Source organism: Lampris incognitus, chromosome 13 (assembly GCF_029633865.1).
Source record: "Lampris incognitus isolate fLamInc1 chromosome 13, fLamInc1.hap2, whole genome shotgun sequence".
NCBI lineage: Eukaryota > Metazoa > Chordata > Actinopteri > Lampriformes > Lampridae > Lampris > Lampris incognitus.
The window spans coordinates 9942541-9960718 of NC_079223.1; the positions used below are offsets into that span (position 1 = coordinate 9942541).

The 18178-nt window shown below is 52.2% G+C and overlaps 1 protein-coding gene across 1 annotated transcript; it reads right to left on the reverse strand.

The window, feature by feature from the left end:
- Positions 1-2109: 2109 nt before the first annotated feature.
- On the reverse strand, positions 2110-17619 carry ism1 (isthmin 1). Its single transcript, XM_056292317.1, has 6 exons — positions 17464-17619; positions 7143-7364; positions 5911-6169; positions 3303-3446; positions 3024-3113; positions 2110-2627 (listed from the first exon to the last, which is right to left on the reverse strand). The coding sequence occupies exons 1-6, from the start codon at positions 17602-17604 to the stop codon at positions 2110-2112; spliced, it is 1374 nt and encodes a 457-aa protein (XP_056148292.1). The 5' UTR covers positions 17605-17619.
- Positions 17620-18178: the final 559 nt, after the last annotated feature.

Here is an 18178-nt window from a genome sequence, read left to right on the forward strand (position 1 = left end):
TTACAAATGGATCGATATTCCATGATTGATATCACGGCTAAGGCTCTTGAGACTCCTCTCAGAAAGGTCTGATTCTGTTAGTATCGGAAGAGGACTCTCTCACTGGACGTTATGTGGCGAGCGCTGCTGCCCTGAGGGATTACACCGGGGCAACTGGTGCACAGCAGTCGGTTGACTTGCCCAACACCGACTCATTCACTTCAAAAGATGTTGTTACCCATGTACCGTGGACTTTGGTTTGTGGCAGAGTTGTAAAGAAGTTGTGTTCCTTTTCACTATTTCGAGATCTGACATGTGGGTGACTTGCAGCGGGTGTTGGCGGGCAAGACGTTGATGAAAATACGCCGTGTTCAGTGGGGGATAAAACGGGCCGAGATGCAGCGAGGGACGCACGTACGTAGAGGAATTCTGCATGAATAGCGAAGCAGCTAGGGAGTTGAAAGGAGCGCCCTGGGGGCTGAGGAACGTGCTGGGGCCTGCTGCATTATCAAGACCGGTCCAGCACCCAGGCCAGCTGAGCTGTACACAAGACCTGAGGAATGAGGGCACCATGAATGGCTTTCTCTGTGTCACAATGACTCCAGCACTCAGCGGAGAGGGAATGGTCAGAGGTTCCTGCTGTGGAAGGAGAGAATTCAGAGAGTGTGCGCGTGTGTGTGTGTGTGTGTGTACACACACTGAGAAATTACTCAGGAATGTGAGGGAACATGCCAAAGACAAGGAATTTGAGTTACATTCAAGGGAGCCTTAACCCTCCACACCCTGAAGAAATATCGCAATCCCATCAAAAGAGCTGGCCGGAGTGCCACACTAGATGGAAGTAATGGGAGTCTTGTGCACTGGCTTAAGCTGTTGGAGGAGTTTAATTGGCAGGTACCCCCCACCCGCACCCCCGCATGCATTTTGACAACAGGGAGGGATATCTAATAACAGCTGATCCAACTCAAAAGCAAGTCCAAAAGAAAACCTCGTTGGCAGTATTCCACTAAGCTTTTTAATATCCGCCTATCAGAGATAATTACCGTGAGTATCATGCCAGGTAAAGTAACCGAAAGAGAATCAAGGAAATCCCAGGGGGAGAAAAAAAAACCAAAACGCTTTTTTTCAGCGACACATAGACCTTTTTTTTTATTATTTAAACATTTATATCTCAAAACATCTTTCCATAAAACTGTATTCACACATTCTGTCTAACGGAACGAGGGTTTAATCCTAACTTGAGATATAGGCTTCATATACTTTGATGGCGAAGCTCGAGCCAAGACCGCAATCTCAAGTTAGCATTCAGCCATACACGAATGGGCCACCCCACTGGGAAACGGCTACAACTTAATAAATACTTTACAAAAATAATGCAGGCTTCTTCTTTTTTTACATTGAGGAAACTGATCTGTGTCAGGTGACAAGAGTACACAGTTGTAAATTATTCCCAAAAAATAAAAATAAAAATGTGCATGCTAAATAAACATACTTATGTAAAAGTATACATGACGACCTAATTGTTAAGAGATAACCAAACACACACGGGGTAAAACTGAATATGGTCTCCGTCCGTAGCGTTCTCTCTGTCCACGCGCGTTCCCTTTCCTCCACGGGCTCCACAGTAAAGCCATTATCGACCAACAGGGAGGCTATTATCACATTATCGATAGCCTCTCCCACTCACCAAACAACCCATCTACAACTCTAGAGACATCTTGGACAGAAAGTCACATGAGAGTAATTTTCCCCCATCATGAATTAAAATTTAGCGCTCCCTTTAGTGACAAACGGAACAAATGGGGAAATAATTATTGACAAAAAAAACTAATTCATTTCACATATATATTTTTCTTTTTTTCCCCAGACAGGTTTTATGGAAATTGAACCGAAAACAAACAAACAAAACACACGCGATACTCGTCTCTGGTTTTGGTGACAACCAGAAAGAGTTCCTTGAGGTCCAAGTGAGAGATGTGGCACCATTTGAGAGTTTCCTTTCTCTTCATGGTGGCGAGCATGAACAGTCAGCCCTGGTCCTTGAGATGGTTTCAGCACCACTCCGGAGGTTTCCACGAATGTCTTGTAAGTGGTTTTATTCATTTTCATTTCTTTCACCCCGGAGAGGGTCTAAAATTCCCTGGCTTCCTCAAATTGTTTGTAATAGTCCTCATCCTGGGGATTGTCGGGGCACTTCTGTCCGTTGTTTGGCGGCCTGGCCTGGTTGTAGCGGCTCCAGTCTCCCTTGCAGATGATCCAGGGCAAAATGTCCACCTTGTAGTGCAGGTCGGCCGAGAACTCGGTGCTGATGAGGTTGGGCGTGCCGGCCCCCTTGCCGCGCGTGATCAGCTTCATGCCGTCGTCGTAGCAACAGTGCTGCGCAGCCAGCGTGGTGGACTCCAGCGTGAGCATGGAGCGGATGCAGTAGCGCGCCGTGGGTTTGTAGATCTCCAGCTTCTCTTTGGGCCCGCTGGCGTCCTTCCAGCGGAAGTCCCGGCGGGCGGTGGCGTCGTGCACGTCGGCCGTGCTGTACGCCACCTCGGTCGGGTAGGCGCAGGGGCAGCTGGGGAGGTCGTTGGCCACCTTGGTCATGTACTTTTTCAGGAAGTCGCTCTTGCAGTTCATCCACCGCTCACAGCTGTCCGTGTCTGGAGGACATTAGGAGAGAGTTCAACGTCGTCGTGTTAGAAAAAGACAAAAACGGGAGGGTGGGAGAAGTTGTGCTTTGTGGCTAAAAGGTGTTTTCTTTCGCGGATGAGCTTTGTGTTGATTGGAATGAGATAGACACAGAAAGCGAGTGAGCGAGGAAGAGAGAAAGGGGGGGCGACATGCTGTGCTCTTCCTACCCTGCTGCACATTTCCCCCTCTGCACAGTAACGCGGCCCTGCCAAAGTGCGAGGAATGCTGAAGTGCACCGAGGAAGGCTGGGCCGTGTACGGCTGCCAGATGGAGGGGGGTATCTTTGACAGTGTAAGGACATCTGAATGAGCGATAGTCTGGAGTGAGATGTGAATCAAGTAGAAAGAGTAATGAGAGTATCATACCGACACCAAAGAGCTCCGTGGCATTGAATTCATCTGTTCCGGCCAGCAGGCTCACTTCAGTGGCCGCCGTCTTAAAGGCATCTTCGATTCCTGCGGACAGACGAATGGGCTGTTAATCATGTGTCCAGTATAATGCACGATGGTGTTTATAACACGATGTGCATGAGAATCAACTGTCCACGCACGCTTACACCCCCATTTTCTTCGCGCATCGCTGTATAGCTAATATGGCTAAAGGAGCCATCCGTTTTCGTACGATAGCTGCGGCGTCCTCTTTACCTGGGCAATTGGGCATATCGCAAGTGCGCGACTCAGTGGCGGTGCAGGCGTAACCACAGGACCTGGTCCTCTTCTGGTTTCCATTTCCACACGTGACACTGCAAAGCGACCAGTTACTCCAGTCCCCGTCCCCATCAATATAGTCTGGATGAGAGAGAGCGAGAGAGAGAGAGAGAGAGAGAGAGAGACAGACTCAGATCTGATGCAGGCCACATGCTGCACTTAACCTGGCCTGTTAGCATGCCTCACTAATAATAGGTGGGGGAAGGCATAAGGGGGGAATGGGGGCATTCTCAACATTCCCTTTGACTTTGACCCTCAGACAAGATACCAGGCAAGGCTGTGCACACACACACACACAAACACACACACACACATCAAACAGGTTAAAACTGGTAGGCAGTATGCAAATGGAAACTCTCTGCAGGAGGTACCTTGGCACACAGGCCCTGGATGCCTCAGTCACTGCATGAGACTCATAGGTCTTGAAACAGGAGGTGAACCTGGCGAGAAACCTTTTTCTTTCCAATTCATTCTGCGGATAACTAAAAAGTTTCAGTGAGCACTGTGACAAGTTTATCCCACAATCCCCTCCCGCATCTTGAAAGTGATTTATTCCACTCTGACAATGAGGGGAAGTGAACGTGGACCTGTTGGGATAAAAGTATGTCTGGCCGGGGTCCAGAGCTTTCCTATAAACCCCCATCCCCGCACACGCAACCCCTCTTCATGAAGCCGTTTGTGTGTCATCTTATACAACACTTTAAATACGGAGGGCTTCCTAATGACCAGCACTTAGCCAACACAGTTGACCAAATAAATGCGTATTATGGTCAGTTGTACAGCGTGTGTGCTGTCGTGAATGACAGTACACACTGCCAAATCCAAAATTATGATTATTATGAGATTTCAAAACATGACAGTAATGAGGATGAAATGCACTCCGGTCTACGAGTGTGGTATGGAGGAAGGATGACTTGGAATTGACCACGGCGATAAGTGACCACAGTGATAAACCAAAATGCATGAAACATCCTTTATGGTTTCGCAAAAAAACAAAACAAAAACAGTTTATAAAAGCTTTCTCTTAACCGCTGTGGTGCATGCGTATAAAATGACATTTTCCTCGGCGCACACATTCTTGTTCGACCATGTTGGTTTTGGGCAAGCTACGACACGATGAGGATGGATATTGTATGAGAGCGAGTGTAAATTCTTCCCCGGCAGATTTATCTTAGGGGGGTTGCTGCCGAGGAGTGTTGTGATAATGGCGTGGCAGCCTGAAAGTACGTCTGGCCCCGTGCCTGCGAGTCAAACTTTGATGTTATGAAGGCGTTTAAAACTGCGTCATGTAGCCAGCGCCACAGCACCGAGGAGCTCGTCTCATAAAAGAGCGTTAAAGGCTTCAATCAGGGGCTCGCGCAGGCTGACCTTGAATGACTGTACTTAATTACGGAGACAGTTTAAAATCAGCAAATCTGCAAATTACAGATCTCACATAGAGACTTGTGGCCATCTGTGGAGATGCTGCCGATGTTCCCGTAAGAGCCTCTGAAGCTCACGACCGGGGTAATTTTCTACCTTGTGCCATGGTAACAGAGAGTCCTGGTCTCTGATTGGCTGGAGGGTGTGCCTTAAAACCATATAATGCACACGTAGACCGGCTCAAGCTTTTATCTGTTCTAGATTCAAGTTCGGAGTTACTGTGTAACCATAGCAACACGCGGACTCAGGAGCAAGCCCGGTAAACATTGAAAGCTAGCTTAGTGGCTAAATTTTGCGTCACGACCTTTTAATTCCGAGTCCAAAACGTTCATAAACGAAACAAAACAAGTGACTGTCTTTATTTTAATTAATTAATAATTAAAATAAATAAAATTATTTATTTTTTTTAACCCCTTTTTCTCCCCAATTGTACCCAGCCCATTACCCCACTCTTCTGATCCATCCCGGTTGCTGCTCCACCCCCTCTGCCGATCCGGGGAGGGCTGCAGACTACCACATGCCTCCTCCCATACATGTGGAGTCGCCAGCCACTTCTTTTCACCTGACAGTGAGGAGTTTCACCAGGAGGACGTAGCACGTGGGAGGATCACACTATTCCCCCCAGTCCCCGCTCCCTCCCGAACAGGCGCCCCCGCCGACCAGAGGAGGCGCTAGTGCAGCGACCAGGACACATACCTACATCTGGCTTCCCACCCGCAGACACGACCAATTGTGTCTGTAGGGACGCCCGGCCAAGCCGGAGGGTAACACGGGGATTCGAACCGGCGATCCCCGTGTTGGTAGGCAACAGAATCGACCGCTACGCTACCCGGACGCCCACTTTATTTTAATTCTTTGGTAAGGGAACAAGTGGGACGATCCACGACAAGGTGTTCGTTAAAGGATTTCAACTCACTCCGCAGAGGCAACCACACTCCGCCTTGTGTCAGCTGACTCCTTGCCTCCGCGTCGTGCATTAAAGTCCTTAAACGCACACCTCGTCGTGGATTATCCCGTACATGTTTGAGTTTAGTCCACCAGCATACAGCTAAAATATATTCATTTCCTTTGAATGCACACAAAGCCGTGCACATGCTCGCAACACCCCTCCTGTTACACTCACCATATTCATTCTGAGCTTTGCTGCCTCCTCCTGCGCCTCCTCTCCTGTCCCATTCCCCCAATGGCCGCAGGAAGTTGCTATCCTCAGCGTTGCTCCCGTAGCTGCGCTCCTGCTCCTCTGTTTGACGGGGGGTTGAGGAGGAGGAGGTGGACGACGAGTGAGACCACCAGTTTCTCCAGCTGGTTTTGGGTTTGCTCTCCTTGTGGAGGCCCTTCTCTGGCTCGGGGTCCTCGAAGCCGTCCACCACTTCGATGGTCACCTGGTGCAGAGGAGAGAAGGCGTCGGATGGTGTCAGTACTACTAATGTGGTCTAGCTTGAAAATTGCAAGGACACGGGATGCTGGTATTGCTTTTTGACAGACTACGTCCACTGGCTGTCGGTCATGCCTGCCTGGACGGGGCAGCTGGACCGTGGTGAGGTGACACCCTGCACTCCCCTCACAACTCCTCACAACCGCCGTCACCCCCGCCCCTCCTCCTCCCGACAACCTTCTGTCCTAAAACATGTGCCTAACAGATGAAGGGGGGGGCCTCCACCCTGGCTCCAAAAGCCACCACCCCCTCACCCCACCCCACAGCCCTGGCTCTCTCTCTCTCCACCTAAACACAAAGTTCAAAGGGCTGCTCAGCCTCCTCCAGACCATGAAAGCCAGATGAATCCCAGGATCAAAGACGCCCCCTCCCCTGGTCTTCCACACCCTCGCTCACTTGCTCAATTGCTTGCCCCGCTCTCTTCCCCACATCTTGAGATGTTAATACACTTTGTTCATGCTGGGATTTAGCAGCAACGCTCAGAGAAATGTGGAGGACCCCCCTCAACGGATTAGACAGGAGAAAGATTTTAAACATGGCGGTGGTTATTCGGCCATCTGCATGCTGAGGGACTTGTGGGCGAGGGCTTGCCACACATTTACATAAGCTGCAGTCTGTCTCCCTGCACATGGGTTAGTCGTGAGGCATCACTGGTTAGCGCCTGCCTTTCAGACGTCATTATGACGGACGCGAGATTTGACCTTGGATGTCTATTGTACGCGTTCCTCTGGGCCAGAAAGTGTGAGGGAGCAGGGAGCAAGAGAGAGGATGGACGGAGGGGAAGGGAGGAGGAGAAAAAGGGGGTTAGCGATGTGCACCAAGCTATGCTGCCTCTTCCCGTTTGCGCCGCCTGTCGCACACAAGCGAGAGCGCGGAGGTCGACGTGCACGCAGACGCCCACACACAAACCCCGCCGTCACCTGTATGTTGGGATTCTGCCCGTTGATGTCAGCTTTGGAGAGGTCTGGGAAGTTGTGCAGGTCTAGGAGGAACGCTCCAGGGCCGTCCCTCTGTAGGCCTCCTCCCACACCGCGTGCCCAGGGGAGGGTGGCGGGCTGGCGGGCCGACCGATGCTCTGTACCAGACCTCCGGTCCTTAGGGGCCAGCTGGTCAGCCGAGCTGCTTCTCGCATTTAACGTGTTCTGTTGAGAGGAAACGTGTGAAACGATACAAATCATCATCAGACGTCCACAAAATCACAGAGATCTTATTTTATTTTTTTTTACACGGTGTTATTTTATAATCTGCATGGGGCGTCCGGGTGGCGTGGCGGTCTATTCCGTTGTCTACCAACACAGGGGATCGCCGGTTCGAATCCCCGCGTTACCTCCGGCTTGGTCGGGCGTCCCTACAGACACAATCGGCCGTGTCTGCGGGCGAGAAGCCGGATGTGGGTATGTGTCCTGGTTGCTGCACTAGCGCCTCTTCTGGTCGGCCGGGGCGCCTGTTTGGAGGGGGAACTGGGGGGAATAGCGTGATCCTCCCACGCGCTACGTCCCACTGGCGAAACCCCTCACTGTCAGGCGAAAAGAAGCGGCCGGCGACTCCACATGCATCAGAGGAGGCATGTGGTAGTCTGCAGCCCTCCCCAGATCGGCAGACGGGGGGTGGAGCAGCGACCGGCTCGGAAGAGTGGGGCAATTGGGCAAGTAAAATTGGGGAGAAAAAAAAAGGGGGGGGGGTAAATAAATAAATAAATGTTGTAATCTGAGTACAGAAAGAAGAATAGAGTAAATAACAGCAGGACCGCCTCATCGGCAACTCCAACAGGTATGAATATTCATAACGGGCGTGTCTGGCGTCTTTACTTGTAAACTGGCGGCTTGTTTTTATGTCATTTCCCAGTTACAACAGTTTTAATACCAGAATGTCCACTCGGACCCCCCACTGCAGCTAGACTGATATGATATTTCATGCTGACGAGGCTTTTGTGTGTGTGTGTGTGTGTGTGTGTGTGTGTCCATAACCTCTTTCCCTCTATACATGTCCTGCCCAGGGCCACGGGGAGCCTCTGCGACCGACGCTTTCCGTGCATGTGAGCGACGGGCCGCACCGCCGTCGGCCTCCTCCAGACCATAAACTACGGCAGCGACCGTCTATACTGGGATCCCGTGTCACGGTGCGATTCATTTATTTTTTTTGCCCATTTTTAACTGACAGAAAGTGCCGCTCCGTTCCACCGTGGCATTACGCTGCGGACACATATAGAATATTCTGCGTCTGCAGCCAAACAAAAATAAAAATGTCAGACTGATGGTTTCGTTTACGTCTCGCCGGGGCTATTCAAAGAAGCCTATGCAAACACTGCAAAAATAATTGCTTCTGTCTCCCGGTGGAGAGAAAAACACTCAATCATCTGTCAGGAGGCTGTAAATCCATCCCGAAAAGGACGGCCGGGGCATATGTCCCCTGTCACGTATGCGCAGCGGAGAGAGTAATTACTCCTCAATTGGACAGACAGCCATAAGTAGCCGGCAATCATCCGTTCTGGGGTGGCAGAAAATAAGATCAAAGAAAGCCATCAATCTTGTTGCTCGTTTGCCTTTTTTCATCTGCCGTTTCTTCCTCCCCCTGTGTTTTTGTGGCCGGGCCGAGGCCCGAGAATGCGCCAGCCGCTCCGTACGTTTTGCGGCGGCCGGCCACAGACACCGTGTCAGCTCGGCCTCACCGCGGCGAGCATAAGAGCCCCCGGCGGAGCCGTTTGTGTCCAGACAAGGTGCACCCCCGGGACAATACGGGCCCTGGAAACGGACCTGCGCGGTGCGGGTGCAAGGATTATAAATGTGCACGCAACCCTCGAGGAGGCCACAGGCTGAGCAGGGGGGCTGCACCAAACACACGGCCACATCCATACCCCTGCCGTCATTAAAGCCGTGATATAATTGCCGATAATTGGGAGAAAATGAAGGGAAAGCTCAACATATGTCACACGACTCCACCAAAAAAAAGGAGAAGTTCTTGATGCAAAACCTGCCAGTCCTAAACACAGTCAGCTCTGAGGAGGAGAGATGATTCAATCCTTCTGACGACGTGGATTCCAATTAATGCCACAAAGTATTTTCTGCACCCACCACCACGAGCCAATTATGACTCACGGATAAACAGGATACGGCGCTCCGCAGGGGCCGTTTCAATACACCGACGTTGTTTGTGCACCCTTCATGTGAACCTGATAGGAGCCTCTTTGGTTCTGAGATGCCCATGTGATAACCCTGCCTTTCATGTCCCAGTCCTCAGAAGTCACTCATGGACTGGAACCCAACCCGCCTCAGCGGGTCCACCCAGAGGACAAACCCTCCACCGTACCGGCACTCGTTCCTACATCATACATAGCGCTATACGAGCTGAAATCAACAAAGGAATAGATATTTAAATAGCTGATGGTTTAGCTGGCTGTCCTCTGATGAGGACTCATCTCTGGTCTCTTTTCAAACGCGGTTATGATTCGACACACTGGGATGAAGTGTTGGGTTACCTGCTGTCAGGAGACACTTTCTCCTGCAGCTTCCAGCCACGAACGGATACTGAACTTTGTGCAGCCGAGTAAAAACCTTTTCTGTGGGCGGCTGGGTGGCGTGGCAGCCTATTCCGTTGCCTGCCAACATGGGGATCGTCGGTTCGAATCCCTGCGTTGCCTCCGGCTTGGTCGGGCGTCCCTGTGGACACAATTGGCTGTGTCTGTGGGTGGGAAGCCGGATGTGGGTATGGGTCCTGGTCCTCTGGTCGGGGGGGAATAGCGTGACCCTCCCACACGCTACCACCTCCTGGCGAAACTCCTCACTGTCAGGTGAAAAGAAGTGGCTGGCGACTCCACATGTATCGGAGGAGGCGTGTGGTAGTCTGCAGCCCTCCCCGGATCGGCAGAGGAGGTGGAGCAGCGACCGGGACGGCTCGGAAGAGTGGGGTAATCGGCCAGATACAATATACAGTTGGGGAGAAAAAGGGGGGGGGGAAATCCCCCCCAAAAAAACTTTTCTGAGACTATAAAACTACGAGTTCTTGAAACTCATGTCGATTCCTCGTGAGAGGGTATGGATTTGAATTGTGGGTGGTGTTACATGGAGAGATGATCATGTCACAGCACCTGTTAAGACAAGAGGTTTCTGGTTTTCAGTAACACTCTGAGACACGGAGGCAACTGGACTAACGTGGACAGACAACTGCAATAGGTTGCATGTAATGACACAATGAAATGGCAGAATTTAAGAAGTTGTAGCAACATTTTAACCCCCCCCCCCCTTTTTCTCCCCAGTTGTATCCAGCCAATTATACCCCACTTTTCCGAGCCGTCCTGGTCGCTGCTCCACCACCTCTGCTGATCCGAGGAGGGCTGCAGACTACCACATGCCTCCTCCTCCGACACATGTGGAGTCGCCAGCCGCTTCTTTTCACCTGACAGTGAGGAGTTTCACCAGGGGGACGTAGCGCGTGGGAGGATCACGCTATTCCCCCTCCTCCGCTAACAGGCGTCCTGACTGACCAGAGGAGGTGCTAGTGCAACGACCAGGACACATACCCATATCCCACCCGCAGACACGGCCAATTGTGTCTGTAGGGACACCCGACCAAGCTGGAGGTAACACGGGGGATTCGAACCGGCGATCCCTGCGTTGGTAGGCGACGGAATAGACCGCTACACCACTCGGGACACCCGCAACATTGCAGTCTGCTGTCTGTGTTGTTGGTGAAATGTGTGTCGAGATGGATTCCTTGTCTTACTGCAGACCAAATCTGCACACGGGGGCAAATAAAGTAACCTGAACCTGAAATCAAAACTTCCCCTCATGGCGCACTGTCAGGGTAGCCACCACCAACGCCAAGACATACCAGCGCACAGTAATTGTACTATGAAGAAACCTGTGGTGGTGTGTGCAGATCGTCTAATCCTCAGACATCCAGGCTACGTCCACATGAATCATCTATCCTGTCGGACGATGACGCACCAAAAACAGCAGATCCAAGACTAAACTGTTGACCCGGTCCAGTATCTTCTGAGGAGAGCAATTACGATGCAAGACCGCATGAAAATATGGTCCACTGGGGCAATTACACTACATCAACACCGATTGTTATTTGGACTCTCAGGAGATATGCGATATCTGCAGAAACCTCATCTGCTGCTTGCAGTAACCCAAAGCGGCTCGCATCTGGGCTCCGAGATGAGTGCGTAGTTAAGATCCCCTATTGATGATAAACGTGTACTCAGCAATTTGTGATCCAGTCTGCAGACGTGCAAATCTAAATGAAAGGCTCGAAATGAAAGGTCCTGAGAAAGGGAGTTGTGTAATTATGCGATAATAACTGTATGATACTACATGTACCGGTACCTCCGCTACAGTGTTAACTTTCACACTCTGTAAAATACATTAAGGGTAATGAGACGATGAGAGGAATTGTTCTGCACGTGAACTGCAGGTTGGAAAAAAAAATCTAATGGTCATTATTATGGTCAGGAGCCATAAAGCTAAATTAGAAAGCAATACTGATCTCTCCCTGCAGCCTAACGAGAAGTGCATGCTTCAAAAAGAAGCGTGGTTAAAGCAACCAAATTGTTTTTTGGGGGAGTTTTTTTTTTCTCTTCTTTTACTTCACTGGGAACTGTAAATCCCTGCAAAGCAGTCGTCTCCACTTTATGCTCGCCACAAAAAGTCAGCTTTTTCCACTTCAATTATTTGAATTGGTTTATGCATTCAGAGCCAGGTGATTAAACCCTAATGGGAAGGTATCTGCTCTGATGTGGCATTTTGAGATCATACTGGTTTTACTGGGGAGGCTGCACCATAAAAGCAAAGGGCCAGGGTCATTTCAGCACCTTGGAGAGATTCTAAGAGATCACCATGAAGGTTTTTTTTTTTTTTTTTTTGAAAAATTGCTTCTTGAAACTTGCCGCTTTATTCCTGCACATTTGGCTGTTACAGTACAGATTGAAAAAAGATGGATTGGGCGGCACGGCGGCGCAGTGGTTAGCGCGGTCGCCGCACAGCAAGAAGGTTCTGGGTTCGAGCCCCGGGGTAGTCCAACTTTAGGGGTCGTCCCGGGTCGTCCTCTGTGTGGAGTTTGCATGTTCTCCCCGTGTCTGCGGCGGGTTTCCTCCGGGTGCTCCGGTTTCCCCCGCCATCCAAAAGACATGCATGTTAGGGCCAGTACTCCTGTCTGTGCCCCTGACCGAGGCATGGCAAGACGGACTGGAGTTGGTCCCCGGGCGCTGCACGGCGGCTGCCCACGGCACCTAGCTACACAGCTAGGATGGCTTAAATGCAGAGTGTAATTTCCCCATGGGGGATTAATAAAGTATCTCAAAAGTAAAAAAGAAAAAAACACTGCACCGCGAGTCATTTTTACCTGACAGTGACCACTAAAATCAGCACGTGCAGAAGCGTGGGTGATTTAGACATGTATGGATTAGCTACAGTCTCAAATACGCCAGCAATGGACGCATCTTGTTTGTTTGCATGTAAATCTTTAGGATTGTGGCTTTCTTTAAGATTGCTCACGTGTTCAGAGTATGATTACGTGGCACGGTGGCGCAGTGGTTAGCGCGGTCGCCTCACAGCAAGAAGGTCCTGGGTTCGAACCCCGGGGTTGTCCAACCTTGGGGGGGGGTCGCCCTCTGTGTGGCGTTTGCATGTTCTCCCCCTGTCTGCATGGGTTCCTCCGGGTGCTCCGGTTTCCTCCCACAGTCCAAAGACATGTAGGTCAGGTGAATCGGCCGTACTAAATTGTCCCTAGGTGTGAATGTGATGGACTGGCGGCCTGTCCAGGGTGTCTCTCCACCTGCCGCCCAATGACTGCTGGGATAGGCTCCAGCATCCAGCGACCCCGATTGGGATAAGTGGCTTGGATAATGGATGGATGGATGGATGGATGGAGTGTGATTATCAGACTCTAACCAAGTCTTAACCGATCTTCGTAGGACGTCAGAATCTTTAGACAAGAAGGAAAACGTGGAAGTCTGAAACAGAAATCAACGGATTAGAATCCGGATTTCATAGTGGAGCTGAATGGGACATTGGGTGGACTGCAAGCCTCTCGCATCACATGGACTGAAACACAAGAGGTCCAACAGGAAGCCAAGAACCGGATCACTTCTCCTTGGAGGCCTTACAGCTTCCCTTTGGAAGCCATCCTTTGTGGTAACAAGGAGCCCCTTCCGCCATCTTTTGTGTCTCCTCACGGTTTATGGCAAAGCAAAATTACCCTGAATATATTACCCCTGGATACCCATAAAAATGGGCTTTCCTCTTGTAAACCCACACTGTTATGCTCTGGGGCTACGTCGTGTCAATCAGCAAAACCACTACATCTAGGAATTCGTTTCGGATAACTCCGGAGTCTCCTCAATATTTTGTGACTGTGTTTGGGAAAATACAAAAAAAGCATATAAAATAACGGGAACAAAGTATAAAGCAGAGAATGGTCATCCTTGTCTCTTCCCCCCCCCCTCATGTCACCATGAGCACTGTCTTTCCCAAGTCATTCTCTATGGGGCTTTATGTTTTTAACCACAGACCAGTGGTCAGGACAAGCTAATCTCACGGTTCAGGGACGCAGCAGTGCACGTTGACCCCCGGGTGTCTGGAAGCCAAAGGACTCACACTGCCACGCCGTCTAGGAGGCATGTGCGTCAGTGCGGGGCACATGTTGCTCATCTTGAGATCTTCCATGAGGAGGGAAGTGCTTTAATGTGAGGATCAAAAGTGACACACCATTCCTCAGTTCATTTAGGGCCTCCCAGGATGTCACCCCCACCATGAAAAGCCATGAATGAACCTTGTAACCCCCCCCCCCCACACACACACACACAACCCCCCTCACCACCCCTTCTTTCCTCCTCATGGCATCTCCTCTGCTTTTTCCCGCTTCCCCCTTTTTCACTTTGTGAGCGCTGCTTAAAGGAGCATGACTCCATTTTCAATTGGGAGCAACTCGGGGGGGGGGGGTGGCTTCCCCCGGGGGAGGGCCGGCAGGAAATGAAGGCAGTGCACATTGTGCCAGATGCTTTTCAACGCGGCGCGCTTGTCCTCCCCCCTGTCACGTGCCTCCCGCTGGCGGACGTGCCTGGATGTGTGTTGGCTTACCTAGTCAAACAAACGCAACAGACCAAACGGACCACGTGCACGCATCCCGCCATGGCCGAGGGAGGGCGCTGCAAGCAAACTGCTGGAACAAATGCATCATACAAAAGGGTGTCACGGGAATTGTATATTGATTTGTTTACTTTTGCTGGGACGTTTGAATAAATGGCTGCTCCTGTTACCGAATAGCTGTCGATCGGCTGTATCTTAATAGTGACATCGACCCGGCCCCTACAGACACTTTTTTTCGCCCCCCCCCCCTTTCTCCCCAATTGTACTTGGTCGATTACCCCGCTCTTCCGAGCCGTCCCGGTTGCTGCTCCACCCCCTCTGCCGATCCGGGGAGGGCTGCAGACTACCACACGCCTCCTCCCATACATGTGGAGTCGCCAGCCGCTTCTTTTCACCTGACAGTGAGGAGTTTCACCAGGGGGAGGGTCACGCTATTCCCTCCAGCCCCCCCCCCCGAACAGACACCCCCCCCCCCGAACAGACACCCCGACCGACCAGAGGAGGCGCTAATGCAGCGACCAGGACACATACCCACATCCGGCTTCCCCCTCCCCGCAGACACGGCCAGCTGTGTCTGTAGAGACGCCCGACCCAGCCGGAGGCAACACGGGGATTCGAACCGGCGATCCCTGTGTTGGTAGACAACAGAATAGACCGCCATGCCACCTGGACGCCCCCTACAGATCGCCGGTTCGAATCCCCGTGCAACCTCCGGCTTGGTCGGGCGTCCCTACAGACACAATTGGCCGTGTCTGCGGGTGGGAAGCCGGATTTGGGTATGTGTCCTGGTCGCTGCACTAGCGCCTCCGGGGGGGAGGGGGAACTGGGGGGGGAACAGCGTGATCCTCCCACGCACTACGCCCCGCTGGTGAAACTCCTCACTGTCAGGTGAAAAGAAGCGGCTGGCGACTCCACATGTATGGGAGGAGGCATGTGGTAGTCTGCAGCCCTCCCCGGATCGGCAGAGGGGGTGGAGCAGCGACCGGGACGGCTCGGAAGAGTGGGGTAATTGGCTGGATACAATTGGGGAGAAAAGGGGGGGGGGGATCCTACAAAAAAGGGAGAAAAAAAGGGAATAGTGACATTGACCTTTAGGCAGGGCCAAACTAAGGCTCACAGCTAAGTGTGGAATAAATGTGCCGTGAAGAGTCGGCGGCGGCAGGGGGGGGGGGGCCGTGCTTCCCCATTGTGTCTGCCGCTGAGAACCCCCCTCTGCAGGTGCATGCAGCCGGATCCTGTCGTTTGTGTTTTCGTGAATGCCATTTTAAATATGACACCTTGGGAGGACAATACGCCCCCTGGGCCGTGACAAGCCCTGGCAAAGAGGTGACATCATGGTATTCAGTGGCGGACCAGTGAGGCATATCTGCACACGGTCGGGAGCAGTCCATTCACGGCCACAGCACCATTCAGCCTGGGCCCCGCCGTCGGATAATGTGAGGGGGGGAGTGGCGGGGCACCTTCTCTGAGAAACTCGACAAGCTTTGATCCCAAATCTCAATATCAATTGTGCAAGTGGAGTGGTGTCAATGGGATCCACGCCTTTTTCCAAGACTGCCAAGAAGGGTGCTTGTGGTTTGTTTTCTGGGGTTCCTTCCCGGAGGACCCCCGATTCTGGTCCTGACCCTGGTCCTGCTGGCTCAGTCCAACACTTTCGGTGGTGTGGAAAACGTTCAGTTGGATCTCGGACTCTGTCTGTCAGCATTCTGTGCACCAGTGTCAAATGAGAAACAGCTGGAGCCGTTTTATGTTCAGCACTTGGAGTTGCATTTGATGTTTGACTTGTGCTATAAATACAGTTTGATTTATTGATCGATTGATTGATTAGATGTGCCAATCTAGAGTGGTCCCGGTGACATGCAGAGATAAGAGAAGTTAGAGTTGTCCTCCTCCTGCGGTGAGGTGCATGCTGTAACTATTCCCACATTGTAGCACACCAGAGACGCCATATTCCAGTCCTCATGGCTCACATGAACCATTTGTCCTTAGGTCACGAGGTGGGTAACGACTGACCGATGTATTTTAGTACCGTAGCATGCTAAAAATACATCAAAAAAGCAGCCTTAGGTAGCTTAACACTCTAAAGAAGCCTTTTGATCCAGGACCTGCTGATCCAGGACCTGCTCTGGTGTCAACCTAAATGGACTGCACCCATTCATACACTGATGGCGGAGGCTGCCATGTGCAAAGTGCCAACCTGCTCATCAGGAGCAGTTAAGGGGTCAGTGTCTTGCTCAAGGACACTTCAACACACTCCCCACAGGAGCCGGGGAATCGAACCGGCGACCTTCCGATTACTAGACGACCCGCTCTACCTCCTGAGCCACGCCGCTCAAACAGAAGTGCAAAAGGAGCTGCAGACCTCCTGGAAGACCTGTTTTCACATCTTACGGTGCAGCCAGAATCTAACCGCCCCACCACCCTTCTGTGGCGTGTAAGAGCAGCGCGGAGTGTTGAAAAGACCCGAGGCCTGGCCAGCCGGAGCCGGAGCCGTGCACGGACTGTACCCGAGCACCGGCTTCAGGATGTGAGGAGCACCTCCGGGGGCTCTGCTCTGACCCTTTGACCCATCAACTGAATGCCTGGATGACAGTGATGGTTCCACGATGACAGCTAAATGCCTTCAGCTAGCATTTGACCCCCAACAATGGCTAGGTAAGATTTGTGTGTGTGGGTGTGTGTGGTGGTAGTGGTGGAGGGGGGGGGGTTCTCGATCTCTGACCCTACCTCTTCTTCCATTTCTCCGCTGGCTGCTGACCACCATTCCCCAGAGACAGACAGAGAGAGAGAGAGAGAGAGAGAGAGAGAGAGAGAGAGAGAGAGAGAGAGAGAGAGAGAGAGAGAGAGACCCACATCCGTGTATGTCAACGAAACCTAAATACTCAAGAGGGTCCCCCCTCGGGGAATGGAGGCTTTATATTACCTGGGCCCCGGCTTAGATAATATGGGGATTTTTATCCTCCCCATCTGTGACCTTTTTCTCCCTTCCTTTTAGCGATGACAAGCTGTTTAATACGCCACGCCTCTGACTTCCTGTCAGGCTCTGCGGGGCCCACGCGCACGGGACAACATGGGACAACACAAACTGTAAACAACGACCGGCAGTGCCTTCCGGCAAGGCACTCAATTACCCGGCCGCTCCACTCACCGCCACCTCCTCCAGCGCAGGCTCCTTCTGCTCCGAGCTCCAGGTGTCGTTCCCCGGGGCCAGCGGGCTGCTCCGCAGCACCGTGATGTGTAAGGTGAGGAGGAGGAGTCCGAGGAGCAGCAGGACTTCCGCCGCCAGCCGCACCATCCTCCTGACGCGGCCGCTCTTCGGGGACGGCGGCGGCGGCGGCGCGGCGGGAGCTCCGGCGGCACCGCCCCCACCCCCTCCTCCTCCCCCTCCTCCTCCTCCTCCTCCTCCAGCCGCCGCTGCGCAGACTCCGAGCTCCGGATCCGCCGCGGACGAGGAGCCGCAACACCACTGCGGAGCCACTTCGGGAATCAGAATGAAACAAAAGTGGACGGGGAGACGATGCCGGTTCGGCGCTTCACGGACGGAAAAAAGCAAAGATCAGACGAATAAACCAGTAAATAAATGCGTACGAGTAAATGAAGAAGGGGGAGGTGGGTGGGGGTGGGTGGGAGCGCTGTTGCTTAAATTTCGGGATCCAGCGCGTCTACCGACGCTTAAACCACTTTCTCAAAAAAAAAACCCCAAAAAGTTTCTTCAGGAGTGGGCGGCGCACGCGCCTCGTCCAGCGTGCGGGAGGCGTTGGGGCGCTGCGGGCACCGACGGGCACGGAGGCACGAGGCTTCACGCACGCCTCGTCATGCCGGCGGAGACGGCTCTCACGCGTCCGCTAAACCCCCCGAGCGCGCGCGCC

Coding starts and splice junctions, on each gene's coding strand:
- ism1 (XM_056292317.1), bottom strand. CDS start 17,604: ATGGTGCGGCTGGCGGCGGAAGTCCTGCTGCTCCTCGGACTCCTCCTC. Junction 6,170..7,142: donor GGCAGAATCCCAACATACAG/GTGACGGCGGGG, acceptor CCTCTGCACCAG/GTGACCATCGAAGTGGTGGA. Junction 2,628..3,023: donor CACGGAGCTCTTTGGTGTCG/GTATGATACTCT, acceptor AATGTCCTCCAG/ACACGGACAGCTGTGAGCGG.